At 43.4% G+C, this 15,903-nt stretch overlaps 1 protein-coding gene across 5 annotated transcripts in view; it reads left to right on the forward strand.

Moving 5' to 3' along the window:
- The window catches only part of RASAL2 (RAS protein activator like 2), a 161,364-nt gene that overhangs the window by 122,958 nt on the left and 22,503 nt on the right, over positions 1-15,903 (forward strand). For all 5 annotated transcript variants that reach the window (XM_066324721.1, XM_066324718.1, XM_066324719.1 and 2 more), the window contains exons 5-6: positions 5,594-5,703; positions 14,324-14,477. In XM_066324721.1, coding sequence (XP_066180818.1) covers positions 5,594-5,703; positions 14,324-14,477 — 264 coding nt within the window. The remainder of the gene's footprint in view (positions 1-5,593; positions 5,704-14,323; positions 14,478-15,903) is intronic.

The following is a 15,903-nucleotide window of genomic DNA, read 5'->3' on the forward strand; positions in this document are numbered from 1 at the left end:
CCTTTCATCATTTTTCTTGCTCTTGTGTTTTTAATTCCCTTCAACTGATTCTCCAAGTTCTGGTACCAAAGTTCACAGGAATGTGTGTTGCCAGTTTCTAATTGCTCTTAACCCTTTGTGTTATTTCTCTGTCCTCCCTGGCCCTCGCTTCACCTCTTAATTTAATATAGCTCAGTGTAATTAATGTGCTGTTTGACTTTTCTTCCGGATGATGAACAAGGATGTTAAGCAGAAGCAGTCAGGCCACTATCCCCACCATATCCCATTGGACCCTTCCTTCTACCTTGATACCTTATCACTTGTTGTAATTACTCTTTTCAGATATTCCTGCAGCCATTCCTCAGGTTTATGTTACGAGTTTTAACAAAGGTCATTTTTAATAATTTTTTTTGTAATTAGCGTGTGTGCTGCATTATCAAAAGGAGTTCTGAACTGTTGGGCTGCTTAGTGGCTGCATGCCAGGGTCAGGAAATCATTGCCTGCCCTTCCTGACAGGTTCAGGTGACCTGTTTCTTATCATGTTAATTTTTAATCACCGTTCTTTCGTTGTTCTCCAGACAGACATTTTACCTTTATTCCTTAATTCCTGGATTGGGGCTTTTAAGGATGCTCCTTCCATCTGCTGTTCCTGCTGTGGGCAGTTCCCACAAGGGCAGCCAGGTGCTGCTCCCAGTTGTGTCCATGCTAAACACCTTGCTAAACTAGGATCTGAAAAGCTGATGTGGCCCTCTTGGCTATCAGGTAGCTCTTGCTTCTTCATGAATTTTTCAGTAGAATTCCCAGTGCCTTGGAAATTCGATTCCTGCAGGACTTTTTTGGCTGCACATCATGCAGAGTGCACAAAATCTTACCATGCATTATATTAACAGGTGTATCATCAGTGTACCCTTGTTACTACAGTATTCTCTGCATTTCCTTGGGTTTCTTATTACTGTTCCTAAACTTGTTCCTCCTATTCTGTATCCCTCCTGTGGCTGTGGACCATCTTTCATTGGAAAGTTGAAATTGTTATCTGGCCAAATCTGCAGTGCTGTCCCATCAGGGGAAAAATATCTTTCCTGATCCTTGCTGTTGATCAGCTTGTGTCCTGAAGCATGATTATTGCTCACTCTTGTTATTTTTAAACCTGACTAATGCAGCTACATATGTTATTCTTCCTTATATAAACACATAATCCTTTTTTAATCTTGCTGAAAAAATTCGTCTGTATAATATCTTGTGGTGGTGAATTGGATGGGCTCATTTGTGGATAGCATTAGGAAAGGTCTCCTGACAATCAGTGAAACGTGCTGCCTCTCATGTTAAATTGCCCTTTGGTGTTCTTATGTAACAGGGTGCATGAGGAGCTTAGGTAATTTCCATTCTATTTGTTTTATACATCTATAATCCTGTCTTGCCTTTGTTCCTAAAATAAATAGTTGGTCTTTAAAACATATCATTTGTAAATCCCCCTCTTGTCTGCCTTTAATCAGTTTATACTTCTGGAGTTCTGTTTTGTTCTAGCTTTCTTGCTGAGATGAGAAAATCAGAAGAGTGATGCATTAGTGTGAAAGCTACAGCAGATTTACATAACACCACTCTGTTTTTATTGGGCTTTATCCTCTGTTTGTACATCCAAACATGCTTTTTACTGTTTTGTGCCTGTGCACAAGCCACCTCCTCAGTGACGTAGTGCCAGGTTTTTTGATGAATAGATGGTGGAACATGGCTGTTGTAAATCCCTGTGTTGTTCTGTTTATTACCTCCAAGGTGTATCTAGGGTTGTTTTCATCTGCTTTTCCACTGTGTGAGTGATTGAGAGACTTTTCAAGGGGAGTCACTGCTAATATTTTAATGCTGAGTGTCACTGGGCTCATAAAGCAAACTTCACCTCCATGCTAGTTAAATTTGGCCTTCTGCCGTTCTGCAAGGAATAGTAAACTTCACCATTTTGCTGCTCATTCCTGGAATATCCTTCTAGTTTGATCTTTGCATTTTACCACCTGGCAATCTTCCCCTGCTTCTTTGCCTCCCATAGCTTTACAACATTACTGGCACAGGACAGTGTTTTCACTTGGCTGTGACACTATTTTTTTTCCTTGATAGCTGCTTGTGAACAGCTTAAGGAATAAAATGCTTCATGTCCTCACTACGCATGTTTGTGGGGAGGCACTTCTGCTGTCATCCACAGTCACTTGAGGGTTATCTTTGTACCCATCCTGTCCTTCCCCTCAGAGAAGATGAGTCTCATCTCTCTGTAAATGAAGTTCCCCACCTGGTGTTATTAATAATGCATTGGCGCTCCTCATCGAGAATTACAGATGTTCACGATGCCTTGAAAGGCTCAAATGCAGTGTGTTTGTCCCCAGAAAGAGCTAATGTAGGTAACAGCACTTTGTGTAAGATGGACCTTTTTTGTTGCCCATTTTACCCTAATACCATTGCATTTTATCATGGTTTGTGTTATGCTTTATATACAGTTTCATTTGTTCATGGCTGAATTAACCTTTCCCTTTCAAAACAGCCAAGACAATCATTATTTATTATGCATGGGCTGCTCTCCCTGGAGTGAAGAATCATCATGTCCATAGGGAGCAGCAGTTCAGGAGTGGAGCAGCTTGTACTTGGGCTGTCTTTATATTTGTTCGACAGTTCCTGTGCTGCTCTGCTCAGCTTAAGGACAAACAACCAGTTGGCATCTTTGGCACAAAGTGAGTTTTTCCTAAAGCCAAAACTGCCCTCAACAACCACCACCCCTGGGTTGGAAATATGTGGAGGTGAGAGTTTCTGTGCTCACCCTGTGCAGCGATGAGGGGAAGTTTCCAACAGCCTGCTGAATTATCCCTTCTCCTGTGGAGATTGCTTCTTGGCAGAGCTGGAGAGTCGAGTAGCTTAACTTCCAAATGAGATGAATAGAATTCTCAGTGGGATTGAATTATTTTTAGATGTTGTTATCATTGGGTTTTCTTAGGCCAGTGTTTGATGCTTTTGGAGGAGATGACAAACCTGTCCTGGCCTATTTCTGATTGCATGTGTGGTTGTGCACCATCGCTCTCTCCCCACCTCTCTCTTCCATCCTTGTTCTCCTAAACCTGTCATTCTGAGGGCAGCTTGTGAAGTGTGAACCTCAAATCTGTCTCTTTTCAAATTTCATCCTAGCTACTTTATCCTACCACAGATTTTGTACTTTTTTGATTAAGAACATAATCTCGCTAATTCAGGCAGTTTGGGTAATAATTTACATCCTTTATCTGAGGGTATTTGTTTAAGCAGTAAAATTCCCACTGTTTTTTAAGAAGCTCCATGATGATTCTTAAAGCTCAGACACTCCATTACATTTAGGTATAACAAGCAAACAAGAGTCAGTTTTGTGTTGAAGTAAGTATTTAGGAGAAATGCCTAGACAATAAGAAAAGCAGTAAAAGTGTTTTTGTCTTTTTAATGGTGCAAGCTGCTTTATAAACATTGGCAAGGACTTCTTGGCTATAGGAGTAAAAGGAAATAAAACTTTCAGTTAGGTGGTATTGCTGCAGATAGAAGTTTATTTTTCATCACTACAATTTTTTTTATATCTGCGTTTGGTATTTAAAAGCATTTCCTTTGGCAAATGGAAGTCAAAAAACTCTGCTCAGTTCTGGCACGTGTCAATTTTTCATGCTGCTCCCAGGTTGTCCATCTGTAAGCACTGGCCCTGCGTGAACTGCCAGCACAGAGCAAATACTGCAAATGTTCTCAACTCTTTCCAGGATGACCAATAAGCACACCCTTTGTTTGAATAAATTTTTCTCTTTAAATACTTTCTTGCCCTGTTTGTTTGTTTCAGAGCGTTTTTTTGTATAATCAGTTCTGGATAGCCTTATTCAACCCCAGCTAGGACATTTGTTTCATTGGGGTATAGATTATGTTCAATTAAACCAAGAACATGTTCCATGTTAAAGCAGTACCAATTTAAAGCTGTACATGCAAACAAAAATGAATATTCAAGGTTCTTCTCTGAGTGAGATTTGGAATTATTCGGTATAAATACTTCTGGACCCCTGCTGAATTGGGTCAGCTTTGTCTTACTTGCCCTTAAGGAGAAAAAGGCATGTTATTTCATGTTTGCAATTTGAGTAGACTGAAAGGTACTGGACTGAAGCCAGGGTCCACCAGATCTTAATCCCTGGCTGGGTTTGTTGCCTTTTATGCTAAGAGGTCAGAATATACAAAAGTGCCTTTGAAAATGCTGTACATCCTCTACTTGAGTTCCAGCAATGGCCTCAAGAGAAGCCCAGGAGCATCTATTGATTACAGGGTTTTTTCAAAGGCACTTTTTCACTACCACGATCAAGAAAAGTGCAGCATCATGGGCAAAGTGTGAGTGGCACACACAGCTAAAAGCACTTCTTCCCTTTTAACAGTACCTTTTCCCCCAGCACATTGTATACATTTGTGGGGTTGGTTTTTAGTGGATTTTTGTGTGGTTTTTTGGGTTTTTTTTAATGGTTTTTAGGGTTTGGTTTTTTTTTTGGGGGGGGTGGGGATTGCTTTTGTTGGTTTTATTTCATTTGATTTTTTTTGGTTTGATTTGGGTTTTTTTTCATTTTCTGGAGGGTTTTTTGTTTGAGTTTTTGGGAGATTTTTGTTGTTGTTGTTGGGTTTTTTTTTTTTTTTTTTTTTTTTTTTTTTTTTTTTTTTTCCAATATTTAGATATCAGGCCTTTTCTTTTCCACTTTATCAGGAAAATGTAGCAGCTTTCACCCCTGAGGAGCTTCTGGCTGGCAAGCCTCAGAAACTGAAGGGCAATCTTAAATGTAGCACTGCCTTCAGATGCAGAAAGCAGGTTCCCCTTCCTTTGTTCCCTCTGTCTCCAGAGGTTTTCAGGATTTGGCTAGACCTAGACCAAGTCAGAATTAGGCTGACCTAGTGTTGGCAGCACCTCCCCATCAAGCAGGAGATGATCCCAGGGGCTCCCTCCAACTAACTTGGCTTTGGGCTGTGATTGTTGGGTGAACAATTGTAGTGTGAAGACAGATTGTTTGAAGATTTATTTTATTTTCAGATCCTAAGCAGATTTTTGAATTGAGCTTTGCTTCTTACCAACACTGTAACGGATATCTGAAGCCACTGGTGTGTGAAATGCTTTGAAAATTTCTATTCTGGCTAGCCAGACTATTGAAATTATGAATTATTTTAAGATTTAATGTGCTATATCTAATTTTAGAAGGAAAACCCGGCTGCAATTGAAGCTCATAATATAAGACCTCTGTACTTTAAAGCTCATTGAAAATTAAAAACATGGCATGTGGAGGGGAAGTAGGATCAAATAGTGATATTGAAGATTGCTCCTTTTGAAATGATAATTGTGGGGTTTGGGTCTCTTGTATAATAGTTGGAATCCGTTGAAGTGCCCCAGTAATGTGAGTAGTGCTAATTATTGCAATTGGAGGCTCTCACCTCCTGGAGCTGTCACTGACAATCCAGCCCTGCCTCTCTCCCTGCTCAGAGGAATCCCAGTCCAGCCTGTCCCGTGACTGGCATCAAACCTCTGTGTTTGGGCTCAGCGACAGTGCATTGAGTGATTCATTACTGGCATCAGTTTCCCCTGTTTCACTTCTGCAACTTCACATTTTAGGGCTTCTTCAGCAAGCGCCTGAAAGGATCCATCAAGAGGACGAAGAGTCAATCCAAACTGGACAGGAATATCAGCTTCCGGCTGCCCTCCCCCAACAGCTCCGAGGACAGGTGAGGTGTGATGTGTCCACAGAGCTGACACTCAGCATGGGACTGCACTCAGGGGAGGAGAGCCAGGGACGGGATTTATTGTCCAGCTGGCACGAGGAGGGGTTGTGGGGCTGCCTTTGGCACGTCAGAAGTTCAGTGTGCAGTGTGCTGCTGGTACAGGATGGAAAACTGCTGCTCTTCGCTGCTGTCTAAAAGCTGAGGTTAAGCAGATGGACTCCAGGACCTCTTCCTGCTTCTGTTTTTCCAATTCCATGATACGAAACCGTGGGATGGATCAGCTGGAGAGAAATTTGCCTTGCTGCAGCATGCAGTGCTTGCCTGCAGGCCGGTGCTGTGGTGAGATGAGGAGTTGTGTTGGTGCGAGCAGGGTGGTTCTGCCAGCACTGGCACAGCCCAGAGGTGTGCAGTGCAGTTCAGGCACACTGAGGAGCCTTGCAGTGTTGGTGTTTTGGCTGTTGCAGTGTTACCATAAGGAACAGATGGTCTGTTTTTCAGAAAACTAGAAAACTCAGTAATTTCTGACCATCTTAGTGCTCCATTTGGTATATCTTTGCTTTTTTAGATTTCGGCTGGAGATCCAGGCTGGCAATGGACTGTATATGAGGCAAGCAAAGGCTCTTACACACAGTGTTTCCTAACTATTTGCAAAACCTCTTGACTGTTTTTATTAAACATGTTCTATGTCACATTCCACAGTAGCCCAGCAGGAGAAGTAGATAGAGTGAAAAATAAGTTGGCCTGTACTTGAGGCCACAGCAGGCTTCTGTGGCTTGACATTGTTCAGCGCATTTTCCCTGCTCCTTTGGCTGAGCTGAATTCATTAGTTGTATCTGTCATGCTGTGCTGCTTCAATCAATGGTGCTGCCTTCTCCATTTGAAAGGCAGACCATAAAATCACAGAGATAGCATGGCTGTGGATGTTGGAGGTCTGTTAACATCAGGAGTTACAGAAAAGCCTGCTGCTTACCAGATGTGGCTAACCATCTAGATGGCCTTGCTCCTGTAGTCCACCCAGGCTGCCCTGATGCAAGTCTTCCTATAAATCTCTTTTCAAGGTGTTGCAATGTGGCTATAAAAGCAACTCAGTGAGCATAAGCACCTTAAATAATACCACCAGATAATCAAGTACCTGTTATTTTTACCGTTGTTTGAAACCAGCTTTGATTGAATTTTTGTAATGCGAAAATTTCTTTGCCATAAATAATCTGGTTGTCTTTCCTGAGCTTGGTACTTCATGCTGGATACTTGCTTTTGTAGTGTCAGGGAAGCACTGTTGTTTTGGGAAAGATAATAAATGTAGCAATAATTATTTCCTACAGCTTTGGTTTAAGACGTGATGTTAAACACAGCAAAACTGCCTTCTCATAAAAAGCAGACCCCCTTCTACTCTTGCCATTGCGGGCACAAATTTTCTACTGGACTCAAATGAAATGTGAATTTTTCTCTGATGGCCTGAAAGCACGGAAGCATAAAATCCAGGTACATGATCACATGGTGGCATTATTGAACACAGAGCTGACTCTAAATTCATGAGAAGGGATTGCCACTCTCTCACCTTCTGTTCTCCCCACATTCTGTATGAGCCTCTGTAGCAGAAAGAACTTTCCTGTCCTGCCCTGGTGAGTCAGCCCTTTCCCATTTCAAGCAGGTGATTCTAGGTGATGTCATGGTGTTCCAGGGCCGGGTTGACTGATAGCATCTCCCTTTCTTTGCTCTGACAAACACAAGAGCTCTGCCTTCAAAGAAGGTATTTTACAGCTTTATGAATTAAAACCCCACATGGATTAGAAGGAAATAGAGGCTGCTGTCATACTGCCTTTTCATGCGTTTGGGATGTTTGGGACCTGTCAAGAAAGTGGAGATTATATAGATAAATACCTTTAAAATTCTGGTTTAAGGAAGATTAGTTATCCTGATGCACATCAAGATCTGTAACATTGCATGCCATGGTGACAGAGGATGGATGCTGTCTGTTCACAGTTGATTTGAACAGAAAGGAGTCAGGAGTGCTGTAGGGAGCAGGGATGGAGATGCGTTGCAGAATTTTTTGTAATCAGATTTTCCGTTTCAGCAGAAAGCAATTGGTCAATGTACTTTTTCTGGCTTTTAACTTTATTTCAGCGTGTCTGAGTTAGTGAATAGGGAGAGAAGAGACTTCTGGTGCCCCTCTAGAAACATGGATCAGCATCCAGGTGTCCTGTAGAAATAAATAACCTCTCAGTAATTCACATCCCTCCTGTTTCTCAGGCTCAGGTTGTTGGCCAGTGAATACACGTTTGTTGTCTTTACTGCCACTGATGTGGCAGGACTTGGACTGTGCTCCTTTGTGAGGCACAGCAGGTGGGAATGAGGCTCTTCAGTGTGTGGCCAGTGCAGCATCTAACCAGGTTTCCAACAACTCTCACCACGAGGCAACTTGGCACCATGTCACTGTAGCATGTTTCACAGTTTTTCCAGCCTGTTTCCTCCTGCATCCTTTGAGCTTTTCAACTCGCACATTCACCTGTAACGTTTTCTCAGTGTCCATAATCTATAAAACAGGTTAAAAAAAAAAGAAAGAAAGACAAAGAAAGAAAGCATGAGAAAAGACTTAAGGGAAATTTCGTTTGAAAGCAGAGACCAAATTCATATTTCCAATTTGTGGCCAAGAATTTGAGAGCATCTCCAAGAGTCCCAGCAGTTTTGTTTACGGACAGGGAGCAAAGATGATTGCGACTGGCTGCATATGGTCTGGCTGACTGCAGCAAAGCCCTGCAGACAGCTGGGAGGGCTTTGCCCTGTTGGGATTTACTGCCACGTGGGAATCCTCCTGCTCTGCTCAAAGTCATTTTGTGGCATTATGAGGCAGTCGCAGCGGGGCCGGGGATGGGCTCTGGCAGGGCCCAGGGAAGCAGGTAGCCATGGCTCTGGGCTTCATGGTCAAACGCTATCACTCCTCCAGCCACAGCTTCTTCTACTTTCGGTGAGTTCCTGCTCCTCCCTCCTTGCCTCTTTGCAGTCAGAAAATAGCACAGGTTGTGTAAATAATGCAAGTAAAACCTGCCGTGCTTTTTCAGGTCCATTCTAATTTGATGCCGCTTTTCAAAGAAAAAAAGGGTGGGGGATTTTTACCCTGATTTAGCTGTCAGGATAGAAATCTGTGTTACACAATGCATTATTAAGGCTTGACTCACTCCCAGCTTGCATTCATTCGGCATATCTGTTGCTATCAGCACACTGGAGTGTGGGGAAAGGGGAGGAGTGGTTCGTTTCTGGAGGGACGTCTCACTCCTGATTTGGTGAACATATTTATTTCAGCGGTTGTTTGGTTTTTCACTGAAAACCGAACAAGACCCCAGTGTTTGTCACAAACCTTCTCCTTGGTGCAGGGCTGCTCTCTCTCACATGCAAGCTCACTTGACCCCTTTATAAATACATATTTCTTAATGGCTGATGCTTCTCTGCAAAGCCCAGGCTCCTCCATGTAGCATTCACCTTGAATTTCACAGGGAAATGAAACTGAATCAATTAAGCATTTCTGGTCCATCAAAACAGACCAGTTGGAAACGTTAATAGCAGAGAGCACAGGAGAGGAGAACTCTCCTGCTGTGAAATTCAGCAGCCTGCTTGGCTGAACCCTGAGAGGTGTCTGTTAGACAAGCTGTGATCCGCAGGGAGAGCGGGCAGGCAGGGAAGGGCTCTGCAAATCCAGGAATCAAACAGTGAGGCTTTGGGTAGCACCTTGCCAGAAAAGACCAGAATCTCAGTGGAAGACTAGAACGATATACTCAGAAAAACCCAGTGTTTAATCGCACCTGAGTGTAACTTGCAGATAAATAAGTTAGCCTGAGTTTCTGATTTAAAAAAAAAAAAATTAATAATAAAACTGGTTAGACTTGTAGAATTGTTGACCAAGTAATAGGATGTTCAGATAATTGGCAGCTGGAAAATGAAGAGGGGTGTGGTGCCTACGAAACGAGCATTTGGACAGAGAAAAACCTGGTGCTGCAGCACGGGCAGAGCACGGGTGAGCTGCAGGTGATGCTGGAGACGGTAGGGTCCCCTTCCACAGGGCTGGGAGCTGGGATGACAGCAGAGAGTTCACTGCATTACAGTCCAGGCTCTCTCCTGTGGCTTTGCAGAGTGGCTAAGCATTGAATTCGACTTTCTGCTCTCAGGGAGTGTCTCCCGGCACACGGGGATTGCTGGAATTATTTGAAGCGTGCGGATGAACAGCTTTGTGTAAGGCCAACTGGAGGCTTGGCTGTAGCTGGGTGCTTGGGCTGTGTTCTTTCCTTTAACACCACTTTGGTAAAGTAAAGTTCATTCTGAAACCTTTTTTTGGGTTTTTTTAAATTATTTTTTGGATTATTGATGTCCACAGGCTTGTTTTACAAGTAATATAGTGCTCTCCCTGGTACGCTCGGTAATTGGAAGTCTTTTGTGCCTTGTAGGTTGGCTTTTAAATAGGTCAAAATCAGCAGGAGAGCTTCATAACCAGAGCAATTAGGATTTTAACCCTTTATTCTATGTGCCTTATAGACAGTAGAATATAACAGAACTTTGCTACCAGGCTGCTGTGTGCCATGGGCAGCCACTGAAAGGCAGGGGCTTCCAGTTCCCGGCTTACAACCGAGAGTTTCCTGTCATGGAAAATTACTGAATTATGGTGTGCAAGGAGAGAGGGTCAGCTTGGGGCTGGGCCAGCAAAATGGGGTGGTTGGAGAGCTCTTTTTCAGTGGCAGTTGCATGCTGCTGCCAGGTCAGTGGTTTAGGGCATTGTCTGGGCTCTGATTTACAAGGAAATGATGCAGCTCTGAAGACCAGTACTCCAAAACATGTGAAAAGAGGTGAGAAGTTTAAAATGTTCCCTGGCATGCTGCTTCTCTGTCTGCTTTTCCTATGGGAAAGAAATTATGGAGAATGTGTAAAAATTAATTGGTGCTTTGGTAAGTCTCTGAACTCCCATGTAGTTCCTTTACAATCTCTGTTGTTAATAGGCATAGATAGAAAAAGCAACAGGATAAAAAGTTGATCATGGGAGGTTAGTTGTAATTTAAAACAGGATTTGTGTTGTTAATGGAGCTGTTTAACAGAAACAGATTTGTACAAACAACCCTTCCCCCACTTTTTGCATGTGTGATCTTCCTGTTTACAGTAATCTGCTTCCCTGGGATTACCTCTCTGCTGACAGAGTCTGAGCAATACTCATTTTCCCAATAGCTTCCTACCTAATACAGGAAGGACCCTGTTAATCCAGCCCCTTTGCTGGACGCCGGGACGTGAATTAGTGGCATCTATGCCAAAAGGAAGCCAGCAAGCAATTTTCTTTCCTTGTTACAGATTCAGCATATCAGTTGAGGCTTTAAAGCAGCAGAGAAGTATTATTTCTGTATAATTATTGCCTGTATTGATTGGGATGCTGCTGATATAGGCACAAGTCAAAGATTTGCTTTGCAGATCTATCAATAGATGAGATCTATACTGTGGTGCTCACAAATGCATGTGCTTGTGTTTGTAAGTGCATGTGGTTGCATCTAACCAACAGCTTTAGGATGTTCTGATGTTTATGGAAGATAAAGTGCCAACTCTAAGCCACTTAATCACTTTATTGGGCTGTTTTAAATATGGTAACTTCAAAGGATTGCTGGAACAGACTGACATTTGTCTGCCACAGGATCCTAAGCCAACAAAACTACCAGTGCTCCAGCTGCTCTGCAACAAACCCAAACGCTCACAGCCCACTAGTTAGAAGAGCAATGGCGCAGAAGAGATGCTCCTAAAAGGTGTGACTTGCAAGATTGGATGTGCAGGCTTGGAGTTCATCTGCTGTGTGTACCAGAGGCTTTCTTGGAAGATTCCTTGCTTTCTCATGTTGTGTTTAATGTCTGGATCTCATCAAACTCGTAGCAAAGGACAAGGAGGAATTTCTCTGTTTGGGAAGGTCACCTTGGCCACGCCTGCAGAGAGGCCTGCCCTCACCTGCTGCCTCTGCTGGCTGCCAGCCCCCCTAATCTCCTTAGGGAATGCTGTGCCTTGGCAACCCAGGAGCATGTGGGAGCCTCTCCTGGCACCGTGGGGCCCATGGGAGCACAGCTTACAAGGAGGGAGCTTTCCTCACTCTCTCTGTGGCTGCTCTCCTGGCCCCAGCCTATCTGCCTGGCACAGTGTTCCTCCGAAATCTGTAACCTGAGGCTTGAGGAGGAACTCCTCTTGGATTTGTTTGTGCCTTTCTTCCTCTCCGGGCAGGATTTGTTGTCTGGGATGTAGCCCAGAGCAGGAAGTTTGGAGGGAAGGGCTGTGGCATGTGGCACCGCTATGATCTGGGGATGCTCTGCTAAGTGGCTGTACAGTTGTTTTGTGTAGGTCTGCTTGCTTTGTCTTGCTCCACGTGCAGCCTCTGCTTAACTGGAATTCGCAAAACAGCAAAATAACCTTGTTTTTTTTTTTTTAATTTCCTTTTATTAATTATTCCTCTTTCCCTCCTCTTCACCCTCTTTGTGCTCACTCCATGCTTTCCTCCACTGACTGGGAGCTGGCTGCAGGCTCTCAGCATTTTGTAAGGACAGGAATTGCTCAGAGTTTGAGGAAGGGACAGAATCCAAGTGACCTCAGCAGTGCTTTCTTGAGAGGAGAAATTAGAGAGGATTCTGCAGAGATGACATGAAAGTGGCATATTGTGGGATGTTTATTTTAGACTTGCCCTACCTTAACTGCAGCGAGTGTTCAATTATACATGGCTGAGGTTTGGGGTTGCTTTGGTTCAGCTGCTGCTGGAACCTGTTAGAACAAAGCACAGCACAGCCAACGCTCCTGCCAGGGCTGCTGCTTTGCATCTGAAATCAGTGTCTTTGGAATATTCCTCCCATCAAAGGGTTTTGCTGCCTGCACTTAGGTCATTCAATATATTAAATGGGAACAAAGTTCTCCCTTACTGCTTAATAAATCTTATCGTGTGTGAATCTGCTCCAATACCTTTAGAGTTTCATCCTGTACAAAAGAGCAGTCAGGTGAACTCTGCTTGTTGCATTGCTTGTATGCTTTGTGGTACCCAAGGTTTTGTTAAGCAGTCTTTTCCAAATGCTTGGGGTTTTTTGCCTCTGAGTTCCCCTATTGAATTGCTCACAGGTAGGAGGAGTTTGATTTTGCTAAGGATAAAGAATGTGGGGAACTTTTTTTTTTTTTTTTGTATGTGTAAGGGAAGTGTACAAAAACTAATTCTTTTTTAAAATTAGGGAAGCTGTTAGAGGTAGCTATGCTTTTCTAACATCTATAAATAATTTTTTCAACATTTTCCATTTGATACTGAGAACAGAATAAAAGAGGAAATACTATGAGGACAAACACAGGAGCAACTGTCTTTCTGTGAGTGATGTGTAGGGAGCTGATGCCTCTCTGCTTCCACATCTATTCCTTGTGCCCAGCCACATTTATGGACTCATCTTCAGGGATCACTGAACGCAGGGACTTCAATATCTTAACAAAATCTAGACCTGCCAGGTCAACAGCTCCTTCTCTGCTAAGCTGGGGACTCTCTGCTCTTCCTCCTTGTTGGTCAGCTGTGAAGGGTTTGACTGAATTCCTGCCACAGGAAAAACAGGATGTGTCTGCACTTGATGTTTACCTTGAGATGCAAGTTGTGCCTCAGGTGTTTTATGACTCTTGCAGAAGCCTCTAGGGCAGGTGTCGGTTTGGAGGCAGAAGGAGCAGAGGTGAAGCCACATCACCTCTAAATTGGGCACATTTTGCAGTGCTGTTTGACAGCAGAGCTCCCCACTGTGCACAAATGTTGCTTTAAATCATATTGAGAGAGTACAGAAACGCTTAAAACACGTTTGATAATGTCACCGTTGATTGCCAAAAGCTGTGGCATAGTGGAGGGAGGGAAATGTCTTTGAGAAGTGTTCAAGAACTGGTGGGGGCAAAGAGAAAACTGCCTTGATAGAAAAGTCCTGAGAATTTTGGATATTTCAGCTCTGGTGGAGCTCAGGGATTTACAGGACAATCCACTGGAAAGGAGAAGCAGTATGTGTTAGTGAGAAGTTAAAAGAGAAAGAAAGTATCAAAAAATTGGAATTCAAGCTGGAAGAAGCAGCTGAAAAGAAAATGCAAAATGACTGATCTGAGCAATCGTGAAGTGGGAAAGAATTTGACTTCAGTGTAAAGGCTTTGTATGTTAAAAAATCAAGTGTATTTTGAAGGGTCTTCTGCTCTAATGAGTAATCTTCATTCTGCATTGGTAACAGACTTAGGGATCCATGTGCTCTTTGCTGCTAATACACAACACACGTCTGCTAATCTAGCTAGTAATAAGTATTTTCAGTATTACATCTGAAGCTGCCTATGGGCTTTTCTTAAATTTCAGCAGTTCAGTACTGAATTTTTTGCTGTTGTTCTTTCACTGACAAGTTGGCAGCTATAATTTCTAGGTCAGTGGGAATGGACTTCCTAGGCTGGATATTCCCTTGGGAGTCTGGGGTTATTGGCCTAATGTTATTTTCATATGGTTTGCAGACTAATTGTAGAAGTTGCTCTGAATAAGCACCAAGACAAAGCTGCAGCTTTCCCTGGGATCTTGCCAGCTCTTTTTGGTAATTGCAAGGGGAAAAAAGAGACATTTCCTTTCCTCCTTGTCCTACAGACCACGTGAGCTGCCCAAGCTGAAGGAGTCCCGTTCCCATGAGTCTTTACTGAACCAAGCCAGCACCATAGAGACCCTGGACTTTGCAGCAGAAGAAGCAGTTTTTGTCAAACCACTTCACAACAGCATCCTTGGACGAGACTTCTGCTTTGAGGTAGGAAAAGGCTCCAGACAGGCAGCTGCCAGTCCCCCTGAACCCTTGGGGAATGCCTGGACTGGAAAACAGAGCAGCAGCCACTGCTGTGCTGAGGTTTGGGTGGGGGTTGTTGAGACTTTAAAAGTCCTTGAGACTGATGGCATCAGTCAGTGAACAGAGAGAAATCTTCTTCCATTACCGGATCTCCTAATTGGAAAATTTCTTCAGTTTGATAAATATCTAAACATTTGTAGTGTGCATGCAAATGTATGGTTGATACATACAGCAGAATGGGCATGCAATAGTATGTACATTAGCTGTGTGTTCACCCTCTCCAAATTCACCTGAAATTGAATTTAGAAAATTTACTGGAACCAAGAAATGAGTTTTCCAGTCAGAGCCCCTTTCCATTAGCTCAGTGCTCTCCAGCTGCCAAGGGAGAAGCTTCAGTGGCTGTGGACGTGTCCATTGCACAGTGGAGCAGGATCCAAAGATCCCTTTGCTGTTTCAGCAGAGGCTGCAGGCTGTGGCTCCGAGCTCTGCTCCAGAAACCGCGTGTGTAAGCACAGTCCTGCCATCACAGCTGCAGCAGCGGAGCCCTGGGTGTTTGGATGCCGTGTCACCTGTCATGGCAGGGACAGGTCACTCTGTCTTCAGCAGGATTAGTCAGATGTGTTTAAACTTCTGGAACAAAGATCTGTTTACACCCTGGAAAATTCTGGCAGTAAACAAGCATATCAGGCTCTGGTCCCTCAGGATGCATCCAGGAACTGTTCCTGTTTGCTTCAGCCTCCTTCTTCTGGTTGGAAGCACTTTGCAGCTTGCTTAGGCTTGGGGAGTTGGGTGGAAAACACTGGCAACAATTTAGCTCTGAGGCTGTTGCCTCAAACTGCTTTGTAATTGTGAACACAAATGAATGGAAAGAGTAAATGAGGCTTGTCAGGCCACGTAAGAGGGGAAGAAACCAGGGTGGTTCCCTGGTGTGGGAAAGCAGAGCTGTCAGGGCTGGAGCAGGGCGCAGCTCCCTTGGTTTGTTTAGGCTTTTGCTGTCTATATGGACCCCTGGAAATATTCTGTATTTACTGAAGTCATCGTGTCCAGTGTGTTTTGCCTTACGTTAGTGCATTGTCTGGTCTGTCTGTCTTCACACAGTCAGTAACAAAATCATCTGCCCCTGGGCCTTAGCAGGGAAATCAGCAAGCTTTAATAGCCGCAGATCAATTAACAACTCTTTTAAAAAAGAATCGATTTACTGTCTGATTAAAGCTTTGTTTAAGTTTTTAAGAGGAGCCTCTGGTGCTCTTAATTTTATATAAATTCTTCAGTTTCTCCAGCTTTATATAACCTCAAACTTGTTTTGCTCCCTGTGTTTTGTGGGGCTTTTATCCTCTCTGCCTTCTAGGGTGCTGTGTTTTTACCTCCCTTTTTCATATTTACTTTGTTT

The sequence above is a fragment of the Sylvia atricapilla genome, chromosome 9, assembly GCF_009819655.1.
Source record: "Sylvia atricapilla isolate bSylAtr1 chromosome 9, bSylAtr1.pri, whole genome shotgun sequence".
In the NCBI taxonomy this organism is placed as follows: domain Eukaryota; kingdom Metazoa; phylum Chordata; class Aves; order Passeriformes; family Sylviidae; genus Sylvia; species Sylvia atricapilla.